The sequence below is a fragment of the Alosa pseudoharengus genome, unplaced genomic scaffold (assembly GCF_046254945.1).
Source record: "Alosa pseudoharengus isolate Yale_2024_CS ecotype anadromous, Long Island Sound unplaced genomic scaffold, YU_APseudo_1.1 YU_APseudo_1.1_scf_21, whole genome shotgun sequence".
NCBI classification, from domain to species: Eukaryota; Metazoa; Chordata; class Actinopteri; order Clupeiformes; family Clupeidae; genus Alosa; species Alosa pseudoharengus.
The window spans coordinates 29,818,292-29,830,791 of NW_027468674.1; the positions used below are offsets into that span (position 1 = coordinate 29,818,292).

Below are 12,500 nucleotides of genomic sequence, written 5' to 3' on the forward strand. Positions count from 1 at the left end.
TCTTGTACAAGAGCACTGAATGCAAAGGCCGCTTACATATGAGAGCACTGATGCGGATGCCCTGTACATGCTGATGTTTTTCTGTGACAGTCTTTTGTTTTGAAGAGGGTCTGTATTAGAGGCAGTTAGGCATTAATTCAGTAGTTATCCATATTCATGATGTGTAGTCAGGCACAATACAAGGTAATGTTCCCAGTTTCAACTAATTTGAATTAGATTAGGTCTTTTATTATGACTTTAAATCAATCAGGACTCAAACACTCTACTAACACTCTAGGACACAAACACTAACGTTACAGCACATAGCCTACAGCACTGCTGGGCACACAGATTATATATTTGTATATTTTGTATTCCTTATTATGTACTTAAATATATTGATTAAATATGTGTGTAGGGAGAGTAAAATAAAAGTTGGGTGGATAAAGTGCAATGCTATCAAATTCTCAAATTTGGTAATGCACGCGCTTACACCCAGACCTGGACAGCTTGCTTGTAGGCCTACAATACAGGCTTACGTATCAATGCACAAAGCTTGGCCTATTACAGTGAATATTGTTGGGTAAATTGTATATGTATGTGGATTGTATTTTTCACTGAAAGACTATTCAAACCTATGTATTGAATAAAACAGACAATTACTGTAATGTTAGTGTTGTGAAGGGAGATTCCAATACTTAATACACTTCCATATTTAAACTTGCGTGTACTGATGTTAATTCATTATTAATAATATTTAAGATGTACTAATGCTCAATATGCCTGCTGATGTAAATGAATGTTTAGTAACGTGTAAGGAATGTTTAGTGCATGAACTAATTTCAGTGGATGTTTTATTCATGTTTAATACCAAATGCATTAATACCAAATATGCACACTGCCTGGGATTCTAATCCAAAGCACGTCTTGTGAAATTCAACAAGTGACTCAAAGTCCTCTAGTTGTCCGTTCTGGGTGTACACTCACTGTATATATGCAGCTCTGGAAAACATTAAGAGACCACTGTACATTTTTCTGATGTCACCCTACTGTTGCTGAGTGACATTCGATTGAGTTGACGGTCATATTCAAATTAGCAGCGGCCTCTTAATTTTTAATATGACCGTCAACTCATTCGAATGTCATTCAGCAACCGTAGGGTGACATCAGAGAAATGTGCAGTGGTCTCTTCAGAGCTGGTCTTCATACAGAATGCTGGGTCAGCAAAGGTTCTCAGAATGAATCACACTTCAAGCCAATCAACCTGTTGCCTCACGAGAATGCTAATGAGGAGGAGTGTATTTGATTGGTTGGTGAGTTAAAATATCACAGTGGTTTGTTGTGTCAGAGAAGCCCAATCTTATCAGAAGTGAAACCTGCAGCATTGTGGTGGGTGGTAGGCAAGGCATTTTTTAAAAACTCCCCAAGTTAACTCTAAATCTTAAACCTGACTGCGTGAAGACCCACAAATCTCTGATCTATTGTCAGATGGTTTGATTACATAGAGTCAGAGGGCAATCTTCAGCAGCACCAGTATAGAAGAGTGTTTTGGTATTGAACTTGACACCATCCTATATAAGAGAGCCCCTATTCAAACATTAATAATTCAAACAAAAGCTTAGCACAAAAAGTAAGGAAATATGTGTTTGGTAGATTATTTCTCTGTGGTAACAATTATTTTTGGCAATAAATCTTATACCGTTGGAAAGCTTGTTTAGTTCCCTTTCAAATGGTGCCCCATTTGCAAGGAACAGGCACTTTTGGGATGAGCAGCAGAGCTGAGTATGTGGGTTGCGCCCATGAAAAATGTATCGCTGTAAGTAACAGTCTTGGATATTGTATTGGCTAGGACTTTCATATTCATGTACTGCATGTCACATAGCACATCTCATAAGGTATTAGGAGGGACAACTCTACTGGCTTGATGCTGTTATACATGCAACTTGTGATTTTTTTTTTAAGTTTTAATATTTTGGGGAATTCTGTTAGCCCTTAATCAACAGGGTGATAAAGAGTGGACAGGAAATGAGTGGAAGAGAGATGAAGTGTGGGTCCGAGAGATGACCTCATGTCAGAGTTGAACCTGGGTGCCCATGGGCACTGAAAACGTGTGTGGTTCAACCACTGCGCTCCGGCTGTGAAGGACATCTTTGGTCATCTCACTCGTTCTCTCTCTTTTACTCTCTTACACACACACCCACACACTGACCTCTCAAAGTTAAGTGTGTATAAAGCAGTATAAAGGAGAAAGAGGATGTACTTTCTCTCTAACCACGACCCGGTTACAAAATAATGCCACACTTCCGTTATTTAGACTTCATTCTAGAGAACCACACTTTTTCAATTTTAACATCCACCACACATGTAGGCCTGCCTGACAAACATACTTAAAGGCCCCCTATGCAACATTGTCAACTTAGTACAATAGTTTAGAAATCATTGTGATGACCTATTGTGGTGAAAATGACGGCTTTCCCTGCTCCTCCTACTGTCTCCTAGCGGAAAACCAGCCTTGCAAGATCTGCATCTGTCAAGGCTGAATCAGGATGTCTCGTGAGAAGCGAGAACCCAGAACAAGCGAGAAACACAAAATGCTTAAAATTCTCTGGACACACACAAGGGCCCCTCAAGCACCGGTTAGCCATGCCGGCTAGTTATAAGAACAAGCAGTGATGATGACTTCATTTTTTAGATGTTCATCATGGCAGAGCAGCGAAAAGACGGTTGTGAAATATGCACCCCAAAACTGTAGGGGGAGCTCCGTAGAGAAAAAGGTGACAACAAAAGTGAGAAATCTCGAAGAAATGACTAGAGTTACAGAGCTGGCCTTTAATAATTAGTAGGAAATACAGTAGTTGTAGCTTTACTAATTTCATCTAAAGTGTTTCAGTCAGTGGACTGAAAGTACATACAGTAGCCTACTGTACATACAATTAGAAAATTGTGTTATTTATGCTATTTCCTACTATGTAAAAAATATAAATATTTCTTTGGGCAAAACCCCACACATTGCCACATAAAACATGAGCGAAAGAGTTGATGTCAGTGAGCATGACCAGAATATGTTGTTCTAGTCTATGTGCCTGTTTTCTGGGTGTTTGGTTTTGTATTGCCTGGCTGACTCTGGATCACTGAGCCGTTGCTAGGGTAATGCGAAGATTACTAACTTTATATGTGGCATTGAGGTCAGCCAATTTCTCAGAAGAGCATGTGTGTGTGTGTGTGTGTATGTGTGTGTGTGTGTGTGTGTGTGCATGTGCGCACAGTCTGTGGATGTGGTTCTATGAAGCGTGTATGACGTGTGTGTGTGTGTGTGTGTCTATACAAGATACACTTTTTTGAGATAGTGTTTTTGAATTGACATACAGTACATTTATCAGAGTAGCACAATTGAATTATGTGGAGAAATGAGAGCTGATTAAATGCTGTGTGTGTTTTACAGATGATGGAGAAAGCCAGAGTCCTTTTCAAGCACTAAACACACACACACACACACACAGCTCAGAGATGGACAAACGCTCACACATTCCCTGGGAGGAGGACTGCTACATCGATCTACAGTCGACAAATCATAAAACTGGTCCACAGAAAGAGAAAGAAGGTAACACACACACACACACACACACAAAGACAAAATTGCACACCAACACGCGTACACACACACACACACACACACACACACACACAAAATTGCACACCAACGTGCAAACACTCAGACAGATGAAATCACACACACACACACAAAATTGCACACCAACGTGCAAACACATGAAATCACACACACACACACACAGATCTGAGCTGATTCTGTCAGGGTCTAAGTGGCTAAGTGGGTCTGGGGCGGAGTTGTGAGTGATAGAAGAGGTTGTTACAGTGACAGCAGTAAGGGGAGAAATCAACAAACCAACACAGAAGTGATGACTTTTACATGCAGTTCAATCAGCAGCTGAAGACATAACTAAAGCAAAACATTGTAAGCAATTGAAATGATGAATGAAAACTGACAAGATCATGATTAAGGTCTCTCTTGACTTCATTTAGAAGAGTCTGGAGTATTATGTTGAAACCACAGCAACCCAAACACTGGACAGGCTCATGAGCAACAAACCCCAGTTTTGGGTTGCGTTTCCAAAACAATTCATATTCAAATACAAAACAAAACAATTAACTATTCCTGTAGAAAACCCATAGCCCAATTACATGCCCACAGGTAGGCTACACCTGCTTTAAAAAAATAGGATTATAGGGAAAAAAATTCCAGCTAAGCATTCAATAATGAATATTGAATATTACTGTATATTAAATATTTCATATAATAAATGTGTAGTAAGCAGAATTGAAGCATGGCTGCATGTGACATTTTCTACAGATCAAAATAACATAGGCCTAATAGCATTTAGCCAATTGGAATAACTTGATGATGACTTGAGAATACAAACTATTTTGTGGAAATGATGCATCGTCATATGAAATTTGCAACTGAGTGACTTTGTGAAACCAGTCTCTGCTAGCCTGTAAGTGGCATCATCACGCTCTATCTGTCACTCTTTGTCTGTAGTGCTTAGGGGCAGCCGTGGCCTACTGGTTAGGGCTTCAGACTTGTATCCGAAGTTTTGCCGGTTCGAACCCCGACCAGTAGAAACGGCTGAAGTGCCCTTGAGCAAGGCACCTGATCCCTCACTGCTCCCCGAGCGCCGCTGTAGCAGGCAGCTCACTGTGTCGGGATTAGTGTGTGTTTCACTACTCACTGCGTTTTTGGGATAAATGCAAAGACCACATTTCCCTTACGGGATCAAAAGAGTATATATACTTACATACTTATACTTGTCATGGTGTCAAGACACCTGCCAAATATGGAATCAATAATTGAGGTACTGTCTGACAATGAAAATCATTAAGTGGCTATGCTATTGATCAATTTAAATGGTGACCTTGAGAATAACTTTTGTGTGTGTGCATGTCTGTGTGTCTGTTTGCTTTAGTTAGTTGGCTGCAAAAGCACCAGCCGGCTTTGGAATGTTTGGTGTATAGCTCTGTCTTGGAGGGTGTGGTCTCTCACGTGAAAAAGGCGGGGCTTCTAACTCACAGCGAGGCTGGATTGGTTCAGAAGGCAGCGTCTCTGCCAGACCGGTGGCACACATTGGTGGAACTACTGTCAATCAAGGATCCTCAGGGCTCTAAACTTCAGAGTTTCCTAGTTACCTCTTACCCCATGGAGTACCAGCTCATCAGTCAATATGGTATGTGTGTGTGTGTGTGTGTGTGTGTGTGTGTGTGTGTGTGTGTGTGTGTGTGTGTGTGTGTGTGTGTGTGTGTGTGTGTGTGTTTATGTTTATGTATGTGTGTGTGAGTGTGCGTGAGTGTACATGTGTGTTCACTCAAGTGAAGATGTATAATGTCCAGCTGTTGTGGTTTGAAGATGAAGTGTGTGCCTGTGTTTGTTTGCGTTCACAGCTTTTTTGAAGTACCACACACCACAGCTTCAGATTTCATTATTAAATGCCACTTGAGAAACCAGGTGCTATAATGATATGCAGAGTCACAAAGCAACACTTCACACGCTCACACACATACTCTCTCTCTATCTCTCTCTCTCTCTCTCACACACACACACACACACACACACACACACACACACACACACACACAAACTCAGTCATTCATTACAAACAGTCTTGTTTACTTCTTCACTCTGCTCATCATTAATATGGGAGCCAGTTATTCTCTCCCAAATCCCTACAAGAGTTGTGCAGGTGTTACACACAAGCCACAGATAATGACAAAACACACCTGGCTGTCATGGACAGGTGGATGGGAGGAATAAAGAGATAGATTGATTAGTTGAGGGAGGGATAGATCCTACCAGGAGGAGGTTTTCAGCCACTTTCAGTTTTGGCCTAGTTTCTTCGTCTGGCAGACTAAATTTATAGCTGATTCTTTTTTTAAGTTATTGGTCTACACAATAAAAAGAAACTGCTACACAGTAAAAAAAAGTTTAAAAAATGAGGAACTCAAAAACACAGCAGTCACAGGATATAATTACATGTTGGCCTGAATGTTAATGCAGCTGTGGTTAGATATGTCTAACACCCAAAGCACTATCCACATTTTGTTGGCAGACAGAAGTTTTGGCAGACAGTTTCGAATTTCAAATACCCAGGTATTTCATGGAGTTCATGATACAATGAACTCTAATGAGGTTCCCAGGTCTATACATAGGAACTTGTAGACCAAAATAAATCACAATCTTGTGTGTGTGTGTGTGTGTGTGTGTGTGTGTGTGTGTGTGTGTGTGTGTGTCTGTGTGTGTGTGTGTGTGTGTGTGTGTGTGTGTGTGTGTGTGTGTGTGTGCGTGCGTTTAGACACAGTTGTGCAGCAGCAGAGGACTGTATTGCTGCAGCGTTTCAGAGAGGAAGCAGAAACCCCCTCCCACAAGAGTGTCAATCAAAGCCATCAGGCAGAAGACTCCTTCTCTCCCCCCGCCCTCCTGCTGATAGAGGGTGTGTCTGACCTCCAGCAGCGAGAGCACGACTTCACACAGCTGTCAGTCACCCGAGGGGCGGGCCCACTATATGGGCGACCTCTGGGATTGGACAAACTTCTCCTTCCTCTGACACGTACGAGTCCTGCCCCCAGGGTCTGTCTGACAGTGGGCGTGGCTGGAAGCGGCAAGAGCCGATTGGTCAGTCACTTTGTCCGTCTTTGGGGTCTTGGACAGATCCATCAGGAGATCAGTCTGGTTCTCCCTGTTGCATGCTGGGAACTGGGGTCCTGTGAACGTTTGTCTGCCGATAGGTTGATGCGGATGCTCCTCCCACAAGGGTCAGAGTGTGTGACAGTGACGTCAGCCTATAAGACGCTTCTAGTGATTGACGGACTGGAAGAGTTGAGATCGCCATTGGATTTTGCCGAAGCCCCGGCCACGTGCGATCCTAAACGAGAGGTGCCGGTCGCCGACCTCATCACCAACATCGTCAGAGGCAACCTGTTGCCAGGGGCCATGCTCTGGTTGCTATGTCGACCGGGCGTGGGTGCCCGCGTTCCGGCCGGCCTGGTGGACCGAGTCACGGAGGTCCCTCCGCTGACACCGATGGAGATCCGTCAGCTCCTCCACACGCACCGGCTCACACACGCTCGCGCCGAGGAGATCATCTGGGCCCACCTGGACGCTCAGACGCCCCTGATGGTGCTGTGCACGGCGCCGACCACCTGCGGCCTCATCATGGACACGCTGCTCCGCGCCCTGGACGCCGGACTGGAGGACCGGCAGCTCCCGCAGAGCCTCACGGAGGTCTACGTCCACTACTGCTGGCCCCTGAGGGAGGAGTCCGAGTGGACGCGGAACAGCGTGCGCAAGCAGCTGGCCACACTGGGCAAGCTGGCCTTCTACAGCCTGCTGCGCGGACGCCACGCGCACACCGAGAGCGAAGCGCGCGCCTACGGCCTGGAGCTGCCCCCGCCGCCGGGCAGTCTGGGATGCCGAGTGCTCCGGCGCGAGGCCGGCGTGTGTGGCGGCGGCGGCGTGTGTGTGTGGCGCTTCACGCACCTCTCCCTGCAGGAATTCCTGGCGGCCGTGTTCTACTACTCGTCGGCGCGGCGCGGCATGTTCGACCTCTTCTCCGAGAGCAGCGTCAGCTGGCCGCGCATCGGCTTCCTCAGCCACTACCGGGCCGCCCTCCAGCGGGCCGACCAGTCGCACGCCGCCGCGCAGAAGAGCAGCCAATCACACGCCACGGCAAACCTCCAGCTCTTCCTGCGCTTCCTGACCGGCCTGTTGTCCCCGGCGACCGCGGACACCGTGTCCGGCGCCCTGGGGCTTGGCCGCGACGAGCACGCGGCGCACCGCGTCGCTGTGGCAACTGCTTTGCAGGCGGCGGTGACCGGGCTCGGGGGCGGGACCGTCAGCATGCGCTGCGTGTCATTGGTGGCCTGCCTGGCGGAGATGCGTCAGGGGGAGCTCCTGCGGTCGGTGGAGGAGGATCTGATTGGCTGCGGGCTGAGGGGGAGGCTGACCGCGTCTGCCTGCGCCGTGCTGGCGTACCTGCTGCAGGTGTCACCTGCCTGTGCTGACGACACCAACCTGAGCATGTGCCTGGACCACGGGGCACTCAAGAGGCTGCTGCCACAGCTGCTCTACATTAGTAAGCTACGGTAGGACACACACACACACACACACACACACACACATACACACACACACTATGTATACATACACACACACACACACACACAACCACATCTATCTATTTTATCTATTATTATTATTATGGTTGTATATCAACACACACAGAGCCATGGCCTACTGGTTGGGCAGCCATGGCCTACTGGTTAGCACTTCGGACCTGTAACCGGAGGGTTGCCGGTTCGAACCCCGACCAGTAGGCATGGCTGAAGTGCCCTTGAGCAAAGCACCTAACCCCTCACTGCTCCCCGAGTGCCACTGTTGATGCAGGCAGCTCACTGCGCCGGGATTAGTGTGTGCTTCACCTCACTGTGTGTACACTGTGTGCTGTGTGTGTTTCACTAATTCACGGATTGGGATAAATGCAGAGACCAAATTTCCCTCAATGGATCAAAAGAGTATATATACTTATACTTATACTTATGCTTATACTTATACAAACTTCTAAGTCACTAAAACCGATTCTCAGTTGCTTCCATCTATGCTTATAGGCACTGCAGGAAATAACACTCCTCCACTACACAAGAGATGCACAACGTCTCTAAGGTGGAGATACAGTCTCTCAGATACACACTCATACAGACAGAGAGAGAGAAAGAGAGACAGAGAGACAGAAACCAAGACCACAGCTGCGTGGTCTGTTTTACTGGGTGGACAATCTTGCATTTCCTGAGTTGATGCTGACTGCATGCTTTCAGTCACGTCGCTCTCTCTGTTTGTGTGTGTGTGTGTGTGTGTGTGTGTGTGTGTGTGTGTGTGTGTGTGTGTGTGTGTGTGTGTTTGGAGGCAATAATGCCATGTCTACCCATAACCACTAGTGCAGAAAGGATGAACACCGTTAAGCATTCTGTGTTTTACTTGTGTAAACTTGTACCATACTTCCATCGAGGTTTGGATCTGTAATTCTTAAATAAAAGCATTAATGTGTGCGTGTGTGTGTGTGTGTGTGTGTGTGTGTGTGTGTGTGTGTGTGTGTGTGTTTGTTTGTTTCACAGGTTGGAAAGTAATGAGTTCAAAGATGATGCAATGGAGCTTCTTGGAAGTTTACTCAGTGCTAAAGACTGCCATATACAGAGCCTGAGGTACAGTGAATGCATATTGCGCGCTCACACACACACATACACACACACACACACACACACACACACACACACACACACACACACACACACACACACACACACACACACACACACACACATATCTGTTGGCTTCAGTCACAGAAATGTCCATTGCTTTAAGCCCTGAATACAGTACATGCATGTATACACAGTGTGTGCGAGAGTGAGTGTGTGCGTGTGTGTTTGCACGCGTGCGTGCCTGTGTGTGTGTGTGTGGAAAGGTTTTCTTCCTTGTCAGCTCACTGTATCTGCTTACAGTACATAGTTTTCTCAAAACTCTAAAAAACATTAGCACAACATCAGTCTGTTGTGGACCATACCTTTAACTTAATTTGTGTTGCTTTCACACAATATACAGTCAATTAATACGTTACAGACAAGCTTACCCAATACCAAAAGTATTCATCTTTCTTGTCTTATTTTGAAATGCTTACACACACAGTATACTATAAGAGAAAACCTATAGTATTGTTCAAAACCTTACATATACAATAACAGCTGCTCAAAAGCTATAGTGAAATTGTTGATAAGCATTTTTGAACGAACAGATCATTGATAAAGCTTAGGAAATGGCATATTTACTGTAGGTTATATACAAAGGACCTACCAAGCTCATTCCAGTCTCAACTGGAGAATGGAGACTTGTGTTGAAGTTCTTTTACGGTAGTTGCAGGAACATCAACGATACTGTTAAAAGGGGACTTTTTGGATTGATTGTTGAATGAGGAGAACAGTGCATGGGAGCAGAGAGAAAACCAATCATGTCGGGACAAGGGAGCGCAATAGCTGCATGAGAAGAGAGGAAGAGGAAGAACACCAGGCAGAGGGGATGCTGGATCAGGCAGAGGGGCACCGGTACATGGACCTGGCCAAACGGGAATGTTAGGGGGAGAGGAGGAAGAATGTTAGGGGAGAGGAGGAAGAATGTTAGGGGAAGAGGAGGAAGAATGTGTTGGTGTTCAAAGTTTGTTTGAGAGCTGTTGAAATATAGAACAGGACCTTAGAACATTTTGTTTCTTTGTATTGTCCCTTCTGTGCCTTTTTTAATGAATCCATGTATTTTATTTGAGACTTTTGGAACCAAAGACCATTTAAGTCAGATATCAGTGGCAGTTATTTCATGTTACTACTATAGTGAGTAAAAGCTTGTAAGCGGTTGTAAAATACTGTAAGGTTTTTCACTATCATTTCAAGATGCATTCACCTTTTATAATATAATGCCAAAAATGCAACATTTGACACTCAACCAAAAACAGAGGAGTAACAACAACGGAATTATTATCGTACAGTGTACAGTATGCAGGTACTTAAACATGAAAAGTAACACAGTTTTTGAAACACCATCAATTGTTAGTATTTTGAGAGCTGGTGTATACTGATTGATTACTGAGGAAATAATGGTGGTGGTAGAACATAGAAACATTGAAACACTGAAACGTTGACAATAACTGTCACATCCCTCTTCTCCTGCTCTACCTCTCTCTCTCTGTTTCTTTATCTCTCTCTCTTTCTCCCTCTCTCTCCCTCTCTCGCTCTTTCTCCCTCTCTCTGGCTCTTTTCTCTGATCTCTCCATCCACCATGTCCTTTCTGTACCCTCTGTAGTTTGGCCGATAATTTGGTCACCAGTAAAGGAGCCAAACCACTGAGTCGGGCACTCCTGGTCAACCGAACCCTCACCACACTCGAGTGAGTATCTTTGTGTGTGTGTGTGTGTGTGCGTGTGTGTGTGTGTGTGTGTGTGTGTGTGTAGATGTGTTTGTGTATGTGTAGGGGTGTGTGTATGTGTTTGTGTATGTGTGTGGAGATGTGTTTGTGTATGTGTAGGGGTGTGTGTGTGTGTGTGTGTGTGTGTGTTTCTGTATGTGTGACTGTATGTGTGTGTTTATGTGTAGGGGTGTGTGTGTGTGTGTGTGTTTGGGAGGCTGGAAGATGTTAGTTATCTACGCATTAGTGATGTGTGGGAGCACGATAGACAAAGTGGGTGAGACTTGACTTTTATGATATGAAACAGAGAAGCAAGCAGGCGTTGGTGAATGTAATGGTATTTCTGGATGATGATAACTCCAGTAAAGTACATTATGACTGACATTTCATGTTATGTTATTCATCTGTAAAATCTGAATCTTCAATGTTTTCAAGGTTATATATTGAGGTGCTTGAAGTTGAAGTTTTTTTTCTTCTAGTCTCCGTGGAAACACCATCGGGCCTAAAGGAGCAAAGTCATTGGCTGAAGCCTTGAAAATGAACCAGGCTCTGGTGACATTAAAGTAAGTGTATCAAATCAGTGTATTTGTTTATTTTCCGTGTCTAGATTGAGACATTAACTCTTAATGAAATAGTAACACATTCTAAATAAAAAAACAAAAACAAAGTCTGTTACCATGACACCACAAGCTGTGTTGAGAAAACAGTTCAACCCAGTGAAATTGTGCTTGTGTGAACATACATGTCGTGTGTGTGTGTGTGTGTGTGTGCAGTCTCCAGAATAACCACATTGAGGATGAAGGGGCACGCGCTCTGGCTGAGCTGCTGCAGACGAACCGCAAGCTCAGCTGCCTGAAGTGAGTCTGCAGCTCCAGCAAACTTCCTGTCTATCTGTCTGTCAGTCTCCAGCTGTCTGTGTCTTCCTTTCAACCTCCACCTCTGCGTCTCTGTCTGTCTGTCAACCTCCACCTCTGCGTCTCTGTCTGCCTGTCAACCTCCACCCCTCTCTCTCTCATACTCTGTCTGTCAAACTCCACCTGTCTGTCTGTATATTACCTCCACCACCCCCCTATCTCTTTCTTTCTGTCTGTCAACCTGTGTGTATCTCTCTCCATCTGTCTGTCTGTGAAGCTCTATCGCTGTCTCTCTCTGTTTATCAAACTCTGGTTTATTGTTATCGCCCAGTTCATCCGCCCGTCTAACTGTCTGTCTTCTTTCGCCGCCTGTCTTTGTCTTTCAAGCTCCACCTGTCTCTTTCAACCTCCTCCAGTTTCTTTCTCTCTCTCTCTCTCTCTCTCTCTCTCTCTCTCTCTCTCTCTCTCTCTCTATCTATCTGTCAACCACCACCTGTCTGGCGGCCTCCCTGTTTCAGAGCACTTGTACAGGTCTGAAAAGTCTGCAGAAGTATGGAATTATGATCTGCTGTTATCCAGACCTGGACAATTATGGACATTTGGGTGAATGACAGACACTTTAATGCACAGCATTGCGTGTATAAAAAAGTTGACAATGC

General features: G+C 45.0%; 1 protein-coding gene across 2 annotated transcripts in view; it reads left to right on the forward strand.

Annotated features, from left to right (window-relative positions):
* nlrc3 (NLR family, CARD domain containing 3) overlaps positions 1-12,500 on the forward strand; it is a 31,813-nt gene that overhangs the window by 604 nt on the left and 18,709 nt on the right. For both annotated transcript variants that reach the window (XM_076298536.1, XM_076298537.1), the window contains exons 2-8: positions 3,422-3,580; positions 4,962-5,219; positions 6,342-8,130; positions 9,157-9,243; positions 10,886-10,969; positions 11,467-11,550; positions 11,761-11,844. In XM_076298536.1, the coding sequence (XP_076154651.1) occupies positions 3,487-3,580; positions 4,962-5,219; positions 6,342-8,130; positions 9,157-9,243; positions 10,886-10,969; positions 11,467-11,550; positions 11,761-11,844 (2,480 nt within the window). In that variant the 5' untranslated portion in view covers positions 3,422-3,486. The remainder of the gene's footprint in view (positions 1-3,421; positions 3,581-4,961; positions 5,220-6,341; positions 8,131-9,156; positions 9,244-10,885; positions 10,970-11,466; positions 11,551-11,760; positions 11,845-12,500) is intronic.